The sequence below is a fragment of the Stegastes partitus genome, unplaced genomic scaffold, assembly GCF_000690725.1.
Source record: "Stegastes partitus isolate 25-593 unplaced genomic scaffold, Stegastes_partitus-1.0.2 Scaffold71, whole genome shotgun sequence".
NCBI classification, from domain to species: Eukaryota; Metazoa; Chordata; class Actinopteri; family Pomacentridae; genus Stegastes; species Stegastes partitus.
Genome location: NW_007577802.1, coordinates 821,988 through 838,516, shown reverse-complemented (window position 1 = coordinate 838,516; position 16,529 = coordinate 821,988). Strand labels below are relative to the sequence as shown.

The following is a 16,529-nucleotide window of genomic DNA, read 5'->3' as shown; positions in this document are numbered from 1 at the left end:
TGAGGGTCTGCACTTTCACTGCTAATCAGGGAGAGCATGTCTCTGGGTGCTATTAGCCCACTCAAGGCTGCCCACACTGTACTATGATGACCACACACAGACACACACTAACACACAGCTCTGTATTACCCACTTATTATTTCCTCTGTAGATGATTTAGCAGGAAGTCAAAGCAATCTCAACAGGATCTGCAGATAAAACCTTGTGGCTGGACATGTAAAGACATCTGTAAAGAAAGCTCAGCATGGAGTCTGTCTAGTAGAAGCACGTACACCAACCAAAGAGAGCATGCATTCATAAATTGTACATACATTGCAGGTATGGTTGAAAAGCCTGTGTCTTATTTCTGAAGTAGCTTTCCTCTTTCTCGTTTGCTTCAGAAAATGTGCTTAATTCCCTCCTCGCTATAGTTGTATAAATTAAAGCGTACACTCGTGTGTCTTCATTAACAGATTGATCTGTCTGAATTGCTTCTTTCCACTTACACGCCATAAATAATGAAACACCTTTAATCGGAGATGTGTGAGACAGTGAGCACATTAATATTAATCTGTGCCGTTGCATTAAAGTTTGGCAGAGTAATCCCGCTCCCATTTACAGAGCAGCAAGTTTGGGCGAGCTCGTCGAACTCTGAGTAGAGTTAAGCTGCGAAACAGGCAGCCAATATAATCATATTACATTCTCTCTAGGTCTTAAAAAGGTGGATTTCTAAGAAGTGCGTTTAAACTGTCTTCCTGTCTTTCTTCTTCCTCCGTCTTTATCATATGTCACTCAAAGCCCCCCCACCAGAGGCAGTCATGAGCCCTCCACGCCGATCATCGAGTTCCCATGGTGACAGGTAATTTCCTAAAGCACATAATTTTCCACTTCTTATGACACTGTGTGATAAGAAGGGAATGCATATACAGTACATACACAGGGATGCATAACCGCCACTGTACACTGGCAACCACGAACACACATTGTTATGTTGAAGTACGTGGGCTGCCTCTTTCACACTTGTCTCTGTTGATAACCTATTTCTGACTGTGTCCACTTTAATGATGGAAGAATTACTCCTTTTTTTTCTTTTTGAATAATGCATGCAATTGTACATGTTGGTTTTTATTTAGTTTAATAATACATGATGTGTGTGTGAAATAGGTCGGTTACATCAAATCATCCGGTTCAGACTGTTATGCATGACAGGTTTTGACTCGGAGAATAAGGTCCATATTTAGCGTTTCTTTCACAAATCTGTGTTGAAGCTGTTAAGCAGAACCATTCCAATAGCAGGGGCAAGGCTTGTCATTATGTAAACACTGACAGTTGTTCTTGCTGTAGTATGTCATCCTCTGTAAATACATGCCACGTTTACTTACAGTTTCATGGAACAGATAATGGAGCCTTTTTCTTCCTTTTTTCCCCCCGTTTTGTCCCAGATGCATAAATTGGCATGTGGGGATTTCCGTGCAGCGTAATTCATAGTCCTTCCCCCTGAACAATAAGAGCTTTCACTGTAAACAAGTATTGATTACTTATTATACAACCGTAACTGCCCTTACATTTCCTAGAGCATTAAATCTTCACCCCAGTAATCGACTTTTCGGCCAATGCCTCACATCCAATATATATACTGCTTATTGTTGTATCTTGTTGTCAGCTTGTAAGAATCACGCTGAAATGTCACCATTGTACCACCAAAGCACACACGTTGATTAACAGATGCTTCTCTTGTCCTTCTCGTCGTGCAGGACCTCCACTGAGACCTTGCAGAAAAACAACAGCAGTAACTCAGGCGTAATTCTGGACATCTCAGCTCTCAAGATGGCGGAAGTGGACACAGAGGTGCCTCCTCTTCCACCTCGCTACCGCTTCAGGGACTTGCTGCTGGGGGACCAGACGTTTCAGAATGATGACAGGTAGCATTAAAAGCACTGTTGGTTTATGCACTTTAACACATGAGTGGCTGCCCAGGGATATTCCTGGAGGTGCATTTGTGTGTCTGTGTGTGTTCATTACTCTACTCGGATCTCCCTGGAATCTTGAGGACACACCAGGAGTTGTTTTACGTTGAGTGTGTAGTGTATATTGCTGTATCTGCTTTTCTCCAAGCTGCCTCTGCTTACTGTTTCCTACATTACCCAGAATGACTTGCCATAACAACCCCTGAGAGACGTGGCGGGACTTGTTTTCAGCCAATGTTTTTTTTTTTTTTTATGTGTAGGTGGATCGAGCAATAGAAATAGAAATGGAGGCGTAAGAGGCTTTGTAGTGGAAAAGGAGTCTTGCCACTTGTACAGACCTTGTGACTGCGTTGCACTGTAGACTATTTATGCAAAAACAACAGGGAAATGGATACCCTGGCCCTTTAAATGATTTATTTGACCCTTGTTAATTTCACAAGTGCGTTTAGGGGGAAAAAAGTCTTTCTTTCCTGATTGGATTCTAAAGGATTGTCCAAACCTGATGCTGTATTTGATGTGCTTTCCACTGAAACATGATAACCACACACAAAATAGGTTTAGAGTTACATGTATAGACTAGATTTGTTCTTTATCTCAGGGTATCGCTGGTGTGAGAATACATTTTCATATGTTTTTTTAAACTGAGCATGAAATATCCAATCCCTTGGCCCTTGAGTGTTTGGGAGTCTCCTCAGAGTTCAGTTATTGCTGCGGTTGGAGAATCAGACGGGCAGATGCTGTTTGCCGCCCAGGAGGGGAAGACTTCGCCTCAGCCACGGCTGAGTACCGCGGCGCTCTCCGTGGTGCTGAAATGAAGCCATCTCACTAAAGGATCAGCAGCCGCTTGAATATTGGCTTGCAAAGATCAGATAGAGTGCTTTATAGCCATCCTGTTGATTTGCCAGTAAATTTCAAGATATAGCAAAGTACTGCTTATTAGAGGAACTTCCGAGGACTGCTGTAGTCCATTAATATCAGCAGGAGCCTGTGCCCTGAGGGTGTTTGACGATAGACATGGTTGATTGAAATCGGGTAAGATTGTAGCCTTGAGGGATCCCAAGCTGCTTCGTCAATACACTGAACAAAGAAAAACAAAAAGACAGCCGTCTTGCTTCAACTGAAAGGGTCAGCTCTTTTGAAAAGCCAGTTTTATCCAGCCGTTTAGACACTGTAGCTGCAGTTTTGTTATTTTCCTGAGGATTTGATAATTACAGAACCTTTGTATCCCATAGTATTGACTTTGTATCATCCCTAATTTATGTATCACACAAAACTGTCTGCATACGGTGTTGGTGCACCATTACCCCGGGTTCCCATTTAAATATTCCTCATGTTGGTTTGTAAAGCCGGCTGCAATGGTACCGCTGATTTTATAAGTTTATCAGTGTTAGAATCTGACAGAGCGAACCTTGTGTATGTTATCTCTCAAATGCAGGCTCGTCAGCAGCAGCGCTGTTTCAGAACGTAGTCGATAACCTTCTGCGTGTGGCTTTTTGTGTGTTGTGATTAGCTCTCTGATCCGAATCTTGTTACCAAGGGGAAAATTGTTATTACGTCTTGTAAAAATTTATCTCTAAACCAAGAATTCTACATGTCAGTAAATACAAATTCAGTTCAGGAACCATACGCGCTCTCTCTCTCTTTCTCACTCTTACTTTCTGTCTGTCACCTGCTGTCTCTGGGGCTCTCTGCAGTAAACCGATGTCAGTATGTTTTATATCAAGGCAGGACCTTCATGCGCACATAACATTTAGAGCAGCGGTACAGTATTTGACCACCACTCTTTGTCCTTTCTCAAAGGATGCAGGGATTTCGCTGTAGTCGACGACAGATTGCTTAGTTTTTTGTCAATACCATTCACTTGGTTTAAGCCAGATAATGAAACGCTAGCTCACAGTATAGATTACAGGACATTAATTCCATGGAAATGCAGTCAGCGTACAGTGTGTGTATGCATGTGTGTCTAGTCGACCTTGAGTGTGGTAATGGAGCAGTGGGAAGTTGCATGTGTAGTTTTGTTTGTAGTTCACGTGTGCGTCTGCGTGTACTCGTGTGTGTTTGTGTGAATGTTTCATACAGTGTGTCCCTTATGAATAGTTTCGCTGATCACTAGTCAATTGCAAAGGGTAATTAGGGCTTGTTGCTGGGCTACCAACACACGTATGCCTGAGTGTGTGTGTGTGTTTGCATCCGCATATGTGTGCATGCTAGGTTTTGTCACAGATCTATATAAGAGACTGTAAGATACAGTTTCTCTCACACACACACACACACGCACACACCTATGCACAGTGTGTGTTATTAGTATATGCCCTTATTGATGGTGTAGTGTAGAGTAATCGCTAGTTTCCGAGCGCTGGAGTGGAAATTCAAACAGACGATGTCACTGGCCATCGGTGATGCTCTATTTCTTGGTTGATCATTTGCGTGCTCTTGGGTTGAGATGTTGATTATTTCCTGCGCTGATGCCTCGTCGAGTGTGAAGCCTGAAAACAAATTATGCCCCAGAGGGAGAATCAGCACCCCCCCTCTGCCCTGATGGCCTTTTGCATCTGTTTCCTTGCATCCGTCATAGTGGGTTTTCAGGGTAAAAAGCAGTGGGTTCAACGACTCCCAGGCAGCAGTGACTCACCGAACATACTGAACTCACTGTGGCAGCAGGTTTTCAAAGTCAGCTAAAATGTATCATGGAATTGTTGTCATGGAAAAACCTTTGACTCTTAGAACCTAAAAAACAAGCTGATTAAAATGAGTATGCTGCACAGTAAGGGAATATTGTACGGTATGGAGTCAATCGGGAATCTTTCAGCTATCTCATACAGGAAATGCAGTACAACAGCATTTATGGTAAGATAAAGATTAAAGTAACTTGTTTCCATTGGTCAGTCTTGTGTGCAAACGGAGAACACTGTACTTTAAAATGCCCGTTGGGAAACTCTGGAATGTGCAATAACTAATAATTCAATAGCTGAGTTCAAGCAGTAGTTCAGCGTTGCAATTATGTCGTGACTTGGTATGCAGTTCCTTTTTGTGACTGCTTTAAAAGCTATTTTAGACCCCAAAACTGAATAGGCTATGCACACTGAATACCGACTTTAAATTCATTATTTTTAGTGCTCTTTTATGTAACAAAGTGTATGCAAATACCCAACCAGTGAAACAGAATATTGATTCTAATGAGACGTAACCGTAAGAAAGTAAAATTTAATTTCCCCTGCTTTCTTTCAAATCTTGTTTTTGTGGTCTGGCTGGAAAACATTGTGAGGGAGAGGGATGTCTTAGTCTGCCTCTGATCTGACTCTGAATAAGTCCAAAGAAAATGAATGGATTAATTTGAATTGTTTGTGCTTTATGTTTATGTTTCAGGTAGTAAATCTAAAATAATTCCAAATAATAACATAATAATAATAAACTGCTGCTTTATCAACTTAGGCTGCCACTTGCAATTTCTGTTTGTTTTCGCAGTTAATCAATTAGTTGTTTGGTCTATAAAATGTTAGAAAAGCATAAAAAATGTTGCATGGTGTTTCCTAAAGACCAACACGACGTCCTTCAGTGTTTTGTTTTGTCCACAACCCAAAGAGATTTAGTTTGCTCTCATAGAAAGAGCAAAAAAAGAGAAAAACTATCTAAATTAAGAGGTCAAAATCAGAATCTTTTTTTTCTTAAATACTTGTTTAAACTGATTTATTGATAAATAAATGGTCTTTAATTAAATAGTTGATGCCTAATTGAGTAGTTGTTTCAGCTCCATCATTAGCCACACTTTCCTCGCTCTTCTCTCCGTCCTCGGCCACAGTTCCAGCTGACCTTGCAGCCGCCACCAAATTCACACCAAAATAATCTGAGATTAGCTGGCGGCTGGCTGGGGCTTCTGATCTGATTGGCTAAATGATGTGAGCGCGTGGCGGATATATCCAGGCCTGGTAGCTATAATGTTTGCTTGCTGAGTGGGAACACAGGGTGTGTGTAAATCAAATTAGTTTTCTTATTCATTGTTTTCGAGGCTATCTTTGTGGCATGTTCATAGTGTGAGGACATTATATGATTTATGTTTCAGCGCTTCTTAAACACGGCTTCTCATATGGCTCTGGATCCTTTCCATGTGGCCCCTCTTTGACCCCATAAACAAAGCTCATGCTGTTTGGCTCGCACATGTGATGCACCTATTAAACTCTTCTATGTCAGGCACACATTAGGCTGGGACAAAGTTAATGTATGGGCAAATGGTTATGAATAGATGATCAAAACATGAGTATTTCATAATATAAAGATTGTTTAGTTTAACATTGGGAGCAAAGTGGCTCAGTGGTTAGCACCATCACCTTGTAGCTAGAATGCCGCTGGTTTGCGTCCCGGTGAGGACACCTGGGACCTTTCTGTGTGGAGTTTGCATGCTCTCCAGGTTCTCCGGCTTCCTCCCACAGTCCAAAAAAAAAAACATGTTGAGGTTAATTGGTGATTCTAAATTGTCCGTAGGTGTGAATGTGAGTGTGCTTGGTTGTCTGTCTCTAAGTGTAGCCCTGTGATAGACTGGTGACCTGTCCAGGGTGTCCCTTGCCTTCACCCTGAGTCAGCTGGGTTGGACTCCAGCCCCCCCTCGACCCTAGTGAGTATTAAGTGGTGTATAGATAATGGATGGATGGATAGTTTAACATTTATTTCTGAAACACCCCTTACTGCTGTCCATTGCACTGAAAATTGCATATGTGGTGACTACAGTCAGTTTTGAACAAGGAGAACACATGTGTGGCTTTGCAGCAGCCCATCTGAAAGGAGAGAGTGATGAAGGTGCTTGTTATTTTAAATTCCAATGTTGTAATATATTGAGTTGTATGAAAAATCAAATAGGAGACTGTGGGATTCAATATCCAGATAGGAACATTGTAATCCATCAAATTAAGTACCTGACAACTCAGGTTTCTTGGCCTTAATACAAAAATCTTTTAAATGTCACCTATTTCCATAAAGCACACCTCCTCGCTGATTTGCAACGTTGCCCAGAATGACTTAATGCAATGGTTTCCAAGTATTTTTCTTTGCTTGAGACACATATCAAGCAGTTGCAGTTTCATTAAATCAACTGGAAAAACTTGATTCAAATAGGATGCTGCCTACAAATGAGCTCTAAAAAATCCCAGGTTCCATTCTCTCATTTCTCTTTCAGGTACTTACAATGGCACTATACATTCTTTTTTTCAATCTGAAACTGTATGTCCCTAATGTATATCTGAATTACCTGTGTTCTGGACTGCACTTACCTTTATTGTTTCCGTATTTGTCTCCTGTCTGCTCTGTGTAAACACTGCCTGCAGTTCAGCCCAGTGCAACCGAAAGATCGCCTTGTTTTTTTTGGTCCTGTGACTCTTGGTCACAGCTGAGTCACTCATTTTTTTTCCGCTTTTTGCAGAATCTATGTGGAGTAAACAGTTTTTGGGGAATTTTTGAATGAGAGATGCAGATTAAAGGGATCATGGTGAAATATGATTTTAGAGTTAGATTCTGTGAAGGTTTCAGGTGAAACTATACGTTGCCGATCAGTAGTTCACAGACTGCTAGAAAGTTAGTATCCAAGGATTCTGCCTGTTCTACAGTTTTTTTTCTATGATTAAAGATGCCATTTTGGCAATTAAAAATAAAAAAATAATAATGTGCTTTGTTGTTTAGAGAACTTCATAAGAAATTACTAAGAATACTAAGAGCTTTGCACACTTTAGTGTATCCCTTTATTTTCTGCAGTGATGATCATCCTGTTCACCATGATGGGAATGCATCTTTTTGGGAATGCCTGGTCTTCTACAAGGCAAAAAAAAATCTAATGGATCAACTTTTATGGAAGCTCACAAAAATGTGACAAAATCTCATTAGTGCCATGCAGTGTTATTGCCACCCAATTCTGCTTACATAATTTAGATAACATGGCTGAACTGAGGATTTTTCTGCAATCCGTCGGATCATTTGCACCACTTAAACCTCCTCGGCTGCTGTTAGACTGTAGTGTCCTCGAATTTTAACAGAACTGGGAAAGCAAGACCTGGGTCATAAAAGAGCAGAACGTTTTTTGTTTTTTTGTTTTTTTTGCACTGATGTGAACTCATTGTGTGTGAAAAGGTGCCCGGTTGTGTTTCCTGGTGTGTTTTTTTTTATATGTCTGTGGGCAAAAGCAAGTTTGTCAGTATGTGACGCTCCAGCAGCATTAGCCCTTCTGTGCTGTCAGAGTTAGTGTGTCCTTGCATTTCCGTTCATCTATTTGTGTCTGCGGTGTGGATGTGGGTGTATAGTGTGGATGCGTACGTGAGGAGGGGGGGGATCTCCCTCCTGGGCTGTCATTATCTCCAGGGTTGGGTGTCAGAGGGCCATAATGACGACTTGGCTGTGTGGGTGCTGGAGAGGAGCAATCACACCGAAGTCGTGGGTTTGACAAGCAATCGGTGTGTGTGTCTGTGCGAGTATTGTTTGCGCAGGTGTTGGTGTGTGCGCTCCGAAGGTGGGCACGCTGCTGTGTGCACCTGTGAGTGTCTGATTATACATCTGAGTGTGTGTGTGTGTATATGTGGGTTTACTTCTTGGTCTGTCAGCCAGCGGAGGGGAGGAGAGGAGGGGGCTTACCTCAGTCAAAGTCAGAAATAGAAACAAGCCACCAAATACTTGTATACGTGCCGTCAGGTTTGAAAACAGAAAGTGCAGCGGGAGGAAAATTAGCCACATCTATCTTCCCTCTGCGTCTAATCTTGTTGGGGTTTTTCTCCTCTAATCAAGGCAGGATGCATCTGAAAGTAGTGTCGACAGAGCAGTGTTAATTGGTCACTAAATCGACTCTTAACACCTCCGCGTGAGTCAAATAGTGGCACTTGGAACGGCGATCCAGCACTGACGCAGAATCTGCTGTCAAACAACAGCTAGACTCAGACGTGGATCATTCCGTCGCATTGCCGTGAAAATCTTTTATCTCCGACGTGACAGCTTTTCAGAAGCACAATGTATTCTCATGTATTTCTGATACATCTCATAAATCCAAGTTGCTGAGTTTTCTGAAGCCACAAGTTTTCTACTGACACTACATTTCTTCTAAATCAAAAGCTTCGGTATGAAGGGGTTGCACCTCTTTGCATCCTTTGTTTAGTTTCTTGCCCCCCTCCATGCAGGCAGACATTGCAGAACCAAACTCCAAGCAAAATAAAACGACATGAGACAATAATTGTGCACCGTTACTGGCAGCAGCTGTTTGTTTGCACTGATTCTGTGGCAGAAGTGACTACTGGGATTTGATGCCTGGATGATTTCCATGTGAGTGAGTTTAGGGGGCTGATAAGATGGAGAACAAAGACAAAAAGAGGGAGATGAGGAACAGAAGGAACACAAAAACCCAGAGGAAGGAGGCAAAGTGTAGGATCGAGTAGATGACAGATAGGAGGACAAAGGAGCGGAGAGAAAGGAGGCAGACGGTGATGTGTGACACTATGAAGAGGAGGATGGCTTGGACCAATAAGTCTTTGGAGGACTAACAGGCTCGCACTGCAGAGTCAATTCCAACATCCTGCTCATTTTAGATTTACAGCGGCAGTTCATATCTTTCTTCTTCTTTCTTTAATACCTGTATAAATTGAGAGCAGTGTAAGGATATTGCTTCCTGTGGCTTTAGGCTGGCTTCATGTAATCTTTTTATCAAGCATAAGTGGAATCCTGTTAGTGTATGGTATCATTTTACAAACTCTTGCAATGGCAACAAATTACAGCTTTTGCTAGCAGTTTAAATCAGCTGTAGCTACCGTGCAGATTAAATAAGCATCTTCATATACTTCATATACTATATATATATTTTATTTCTTTATTTTTTTTAGCTTGCAGTGATAAAGAAAGAGAAAAGCAACTCAAACAGCATGAGACATTCTCCATCTCAAACCGAGACCTTACAGTTTCCACACGTCATCTCACCTCAAAGCCTGATGTGCTTTAAAAGTATGAGTGTTGTTTGCTGGCGGCGTGCACATTTCCGCTTAGCAAACAGAACTTGCAATTTAGACCATAGGTGGCATTAGTCATCACCATCAGCGCAGAGTGGGTGGGCGACACTTAAAGGACGCCAGACCTGCTCTCATCAGCAGCAGAGCGGTGGTGTGTCTTTACATGCAGTGGGTTTTCATCCTCACGACGAAGCCCCACACTTGTTGTCCACTCCACTGTCTGTTTTATCACATTCTATGGGGATGGGTTTCTCTGAGGATTTGTGCAGCAAACTGGAATGTGTGAACAGCATAAATGAGAGCTCGCCGAGGCGTTGCATCCCTGAAAAGCTCAATTTGTAGAGGGCTCCATTTCAGCAATTTCTGCTCAGATTTATTTCCCTTTAACACAGCGGCGGTATTAGTGAAAGTGACACAACATGCTTGAACAGAGAAGAATGAGCGTGCTGCTCTCCTGAAGGGCTTTTATTGGTCTTCCTATGAAATCATTTGGATCATTACAGTTGCTGTGTGCACAGTCTCAGAGGGATAGCTCAAATGGGAGGGACAATTAAAGGTAGCCTGTAAAAGGGAGAATCGTCAAGGGGGGGTGGTGCGCAGAGGGAAAAAAAAATAGATTTGATTTACCCCTCAGAATTTCTTTCTCTTCTGGGCCATCGCATTGTGTGCTCTGAAATCTCTGGTGCATTTGCCGTTTAGCTCCCGTGCTTTGTCTTGCCAACTTAATTAGCATCGGTGGAGTTGGCTTGTCAGAGTTTAATAAGCAGCTGTGATGACGGAGACATTTGCATGAGGTTGTCAGCACAGGGTAGGGGGGTTCCAGTGTTTGAGAGTGCTGTGTTTGAGACGTGCAGCTCCACACGGAGGATCGTTCAGGAACTGCAGAACACCTTCTTCCAGTGTTTCGGAGAGATTCAATCAAATTTGCAAGGCATGAAGCCTAAAGCTGCTTTAAATTGCAAAATAAACACCTTTTTTTTGCCTTGATTATAATACCCTGAAATAGTGGTTAATGAATACTGTCTCTTATTTGTATTTTGATTGTGGTGCTGTGCTTGTTTGCCTGTTTTGATATGCTCCTGGCTAAGGCAATCAGGAAAATGTTTCATAATCAATATCATATGGTTCACTGATCACGGATTTGCAGCATTATTTTAGAAAAGCACCCACTGGCAGGCTTTTCAAATATCTATACTCTCTACCAATCTCTTGATGTTTTTTATTTGCTTTCAGTCTGTTTACTTTGGCATTCTGTAGGGTTTTCCGTTTCTAACACTTTTCTCTGTTCATTTAAACACATTCTTTGTCATTCCTCTTTAATATATTCTACGTTAGGGAACATAAGCACAGTATTACACTGAACTCTAATCAGCTGCAAGTGCTGCCTGCTCATGACTTTTTTATTCAGGCTTTGGAAATTCAAATCCCTTTTAAAAGTAGAACTGGGCTTTACACAGCATACTGTAGATATAAGATCAATGCTGTGCCATAAGCTTCTTACGGCCTTTTGTAATGCGTTTTTCCAGCCTTAACAACAGAATAATGACATTATGTGACAGTTTTTAATGCGTTCATGATTTTCTTTCTGAGTTTCTTGTTAATTATCTCTTCATTAAATTAGCAAAACATGAACAAAATAGGAGTGATTTAAATGTACCAATGAAATTCATTAGCCTGATGTACGATCCCTGTAAGCATCTCTGAGTTATGAAAAGAGAATAAAAAATGTGACTAAGGAAGCCATTATTTATTCAAACTGTTATGGTACAATGATCAATACTGTGTAGACTGCACTGTGAGTTACACTATTATTCGAGAAGAAATTCAAAAATTGCAGGTTTTATCCAATTGTGAAATTTTGCAGATGTTCACTTAGTCAAGCGAGTCCATCTACATCTATGTAAATGAGGTGGAAAATGTAATCTGATTGTTCCATTTTATGCAAATGAGGACGACAACACCACTTCTTTTTGGCGCAGCGGCATGCTGGGAGCAGTTTGTTTTATTCATGAAACTGTTGAACATGGCCCGTTTGTCATTAGTGCGGCCTAATAAAAGAGCTGGCATATTTTTAGAAGGAGATTTCAAAGGAAAATGATAGCTGTATCTGGAAAGGAAACAAACAGCAGTAAACCAGCAGTTTTACTTGCGTCAATATGGTATGAATAGATGCTGCACAAACTGAAGCAGTGTTTTTTTTTTTTTTATGCCGCTTTCTTTCTGATCTTTTCAGGTTGTGAAACATTTTGACAAGTAAATGCTTTTTTTTCCCCCCTTCATTTCGGATCAACCTTTGGCTCTGGCATACTCGATTTACACAAGTGAACATTCCCACAGTCGTCTTCACTTCTGGAACAGAACATAAGGTTGTGACCGATAAATGGGTAGTCAAGCCTTTTTGCACGAAACAGCCTTTGGCGAAACAGCAGTCGGCAAGCGAAAGCATCCCTGTGTGTGCGTGGCGCTCGAATGCGTGCGTTCACTCCTGTGTGTAAGGCTGCCAGTGGCATTGGCTAGACTTCTTCCTCCTCTCTGGCTATGCTGTGCACAAGCAGACAGCTCGCCCACAGCAGCGCCAGCTCACTGCCTTAATATGTTTTGACAGAGGAAGCATTATCACAGCTCTCGACGCCCATCTGCAGCACGAAGCGTGTAGTTGAGGCGCGCCCAGTGATTATGGGGATTTAAGGGGAGGATTGGTTGCTCACCGGGACTTTTTTTTTTTTCCTTTCAATTATCTGGCCCATCAGTGGGTTTGGTCTGCTCTCACTGTCAGAACAAAGCTCACCTTTTAAAAAACTCTTTATGCAGGGACAGTCCTTATTCCTTCTATTTTCATGTCTCCTTAGTGACAATAATTTTTAAATCTACTTACTTCCTCTTTGGCAATTACATTTTCATCCAAGAATATGATCACATATTTATAAGGGAAGCCCCTCAGGTGCATTTTGTCTACAGCTGTACAACTTAGCAGTGTGACAGCAGTAGCACCATGGTGTTGCTTTCATCAGCTCTGTCCCCAAAACGCATCTGAGCAGCTGGAAGTTCCTCATCTTGCAGAATTCTTTCAGCTATTTTGGCAAGCATTTTCAAGTGGAATGCTTTACCGGCTATACCCAGCACTCAGCTAATAGGCTCCCCTGCTCTCTTTTCATATTTGCTATGTCCTTGCATTTCGCTCCCCCTTCAAAATCCAGCTCGAGGCTGATATAATGTATGTAAATATCCTGCGTGAATCAGAAACCTCTCGGCTGGATAATCCCAGTGCATTACCTTAAGAACTTTCTCCAGTATAAATATCAGATTTGTTTTTCTGTGCTTATTTTCATGCTTCATTAGCATGTTTATCTTGGGGTTTTTTTTGTTTAGTTTTTTTCTGGTTGGCGTAGGTTTTTACCAGCGTCTGTGATGTACCTGATAAGTAAAACGGTTGAGCAGCTGGTTCAAGGATTCTGCATTAATATAACCTCTCAGGAGATAAAACCCACGGCGATACTGCCATCTGTGTCATAAGATATAGAATACATTAATCCAGCTCTGGCTGATGCTGGTCCTTTTCTTTCTTTTTTTTTTTTTTGGTACAGTATGTTTTTTTTTTTCCCTCTGAGGCAATTTAGATCATCAGCCTCACACAATCTGCAATTCTCTACTTCGCCACTGAGTGTCTCTCTGCTCAAATCTGTGCTGCTACACCTGTCTGATCAACTCGTCAGCATCCCCCTCTCTGTCACTCTCTGGCATTTCTTGATATTCTTTCTCAGCCCATTCATTGTGTAGTTTTTTTTTTTTTGATTGCGTTGACTGCTTTCTTAGAGTCAGCTGAAACCGGTCCACACTCCCACCAGCATTTAACACAGCGACACAGTCTCTGCCAGAGCACATTTGTTTGTTCGGATGATTAAACAATACCACATTGTTCATTTTTTAGCATATTTTTGTAAAGATTTTAATAAATGTATTACTGTTGAACTGCTGGGTAATGTTGTTTAGCAAATGGGGAATAGGAGTGGAGACAGAACACCATCACTGATATTTGTACACAGGAATCTGCCTCACTACCTACACAAAGCATTTTCACCAGTGACTTTACAGGCATGCACTTACTTAATTTTGGAGGATGCGATTCTGTTGAACCTTATTGTATCAGCAGGCGTTTCTCTTATTTTGTCCATCCACTCTGTTTAATGCACTACAGTCCAACAGTACCACAAACTGCAGCCTCCAGCAGTACCACACAGTTAAATCAACACCTCTCTCAGACAGTGCACACAAAAACAGAACCTATACATTTAGCAGTAAATGATGCGCTCATGAAGATAGGACTTACTGGCTACTGAGAAAGTAAATCTTCCTAAAAGTTGGATTTATTGCAGGACTGTACCTAATAAACTTCCAACCGTGTCTCTTTACAAGAACAGAGCCGGGTTTCTGTGGGTTTCACAGCTACACACACGGCTAAAACCAGAAGTTTACGTACCCTGTATAAAAAGACATAAGACCTTGTGAAGATGCTGCTGAAGCTGGTAAGAGAGTGCCATTATCCACAATGAGACGAGTCCTGTACCGACATTGGCTGAAAGGCTGCTGAGAGAGGACGAAGACATTACTGCAAAAGCAACATGACAAAGCAGATTACAGTTTACAATGCACACAGGGACAAAGAGCTTAATTTCTGGAGACATGTCCAGTCTGTCTGATAAAACTAAAACTGAACTGTTTGGCCATAATGACCATCGTTACATTTGGAGGAAAAAGAGGGAAGCTTGCAAGCCTGAGAACACCATCCCAACTGTGAAGCACGGGGGTGGCAGCATCATGTTGTGGGGGTGTTTTACTGCAGGAGGGACGAGTGCACTACACAAAATAGATGGAATCATGAGGAAAGAACATTGTGTGGAAATGTTGAAGAAACATCTCAATACATCAGCCAAGAAGTTAAAGCTTGGGTACAAATGGGTCTTCCAAATGGACAATGACTCTAACCATACCACCAGATTATTTACAAAGAGGCTTAAGGACAACAAAGTCAATGTGTTGGAGTGACCATCACAAAGCCCTGATCTCAATCCTGTAGAAAATTTGTGGGCAGACCTGGAAAGGCGTGTGGAGCAAGGAGGCCAACAAACCAAACTTAGTTCCACCAGTTCTGTCAGGAGGAATGGACCAGAGTTCATCAAACTATTGTGAGAAGCTTGTGGTAGGAAACCCAAAACATTTGACCCAAGTCATGTAATTTAAAGGCAATGTACCAGATACTAAGGACATGTATGAAAACGTCTGACTTTGAAGAAAAAAAAAAACTTTCTCTCTCATTATTCTCGTATTTAGCAAACAGAAATAATGTTGCTCATCCTATCTGACCTAAAACGGGAAACGTTCAGTCTGATTTAATGTCAGACGGTGAGAAAAAGGAGGTTATGTCTTTTTCTCCAGTGTATGTAAACTTCTGGTTTCAACTGTATATAGATGATTAAAAATGATTATTTATTCTTTCACCTCTCAGGTTTCCGTGTCCATTCAGGGATTAAATATGCAACCATTTATCCACAGGCCCATCTCATTAATCCCAGGGTTACTATTAACCGATAATTTAATGTGTTTCCTGAAGGCTGAACTCCAAAATGCCATCTGCAATAAATGCAGAGTGAATATGCTTCCATAATGCATTACTAATGAGAGCTGAGCTTGTGTGGCTGCTCTGGCTGAATTAGGAATAAACTGCACCCTGTACGGCTGTCAATAGGCCCGCGAGATCATGAACCGGAGATGAGAAATATGAACTGATTTTAACCCTCTGAAGCCCCAGCAGTTTCTACTTACTGCAGGCTCATTTTTCACTGCAGTATAAAGTCCTGGCCCTGTATGGAAACAGAACAACCATGGCACATATCAGAGAGAACTGAAAAATGTCTTTGTGCAGTTTGACAAAGCAATTACACTATAAATTATTCAAAAGGAAACAAATGAAGGTTGAAATTTGTCTTATTCGTTTTACAAGTGTTGAAAAATGTCGAATTAACGTGTAAACCTTTTTCTTAGTGCCCACTAGTGTTACCAATGTGATTTAAGGTTCACCAAACAGTGTGTTTTGACAGATTTTTAAATGAGACCTGTGTAGTGGTTTGATGAAATATAGCATAACATAATAGAACAGAAATACTTTATTTATCCCAGACCTGGGAAATTATTTTGATACAGCAACAAAAAAGAAAACACCAAATCACAACAAATTAGAAAATGTAGTAAATTAAGACTGTAAAAATAGAATAATAGAAAAGGGCTAAAGTGAACACAGTGTGGCAGACTAAGGGCAGAATGAATATTTCAAAACTACAACAATATAAAGAAAAATATTGTAATTTTAAGTTTGGATTTAGTTTTTAAAGAGAATTTTCCAGTGGAATGGCGTGTCATGGAGTATTTCAAGGACGCTTAGAAAGATGAAAATTAAACTTTTTTTTTTTTTTAAATAGTTTCTACCGTGATAAATGAGGGCTTCAGCACCAAAGTGGGCCAAGTGTTTATGGTCTACTAGTTCATTGCAAAGTGGTCCAACCAACAGCCCATTATTAATGTCACAATGCAACTTTGAAATTTGGCTCATGATGGTTTTGGCATG

General features: G+C 41.2%; 1 protein-coding gene across 1 annotated transcript in view; it reads left to right on the top strand.

The window, feature by feature from the left end:
* Positions 1-781: 781 nt before the first annotated feature.
* The window catches only part of kcnt1b (potassium sodium-activated channel subfamily T member 1b), an 86,415-nt gene continuing 70,667 nt past the window's right edge, over positions 782-16,529 (top strand). Inside the window, exons 1-2 of the mRNA XM_008276427.1 lie at positions 782-838; positions 1,734-1,901. Coding sequence (XP_008274649.1) covers positions 798-838; positions 1,734-1,901 — 209 coding nt within the window. The 5' untranslated portion in view covers positions 782-797. The remainder of the gene's footprint in view (positions 839-1,733; positions 1,902-16,529) is intronic.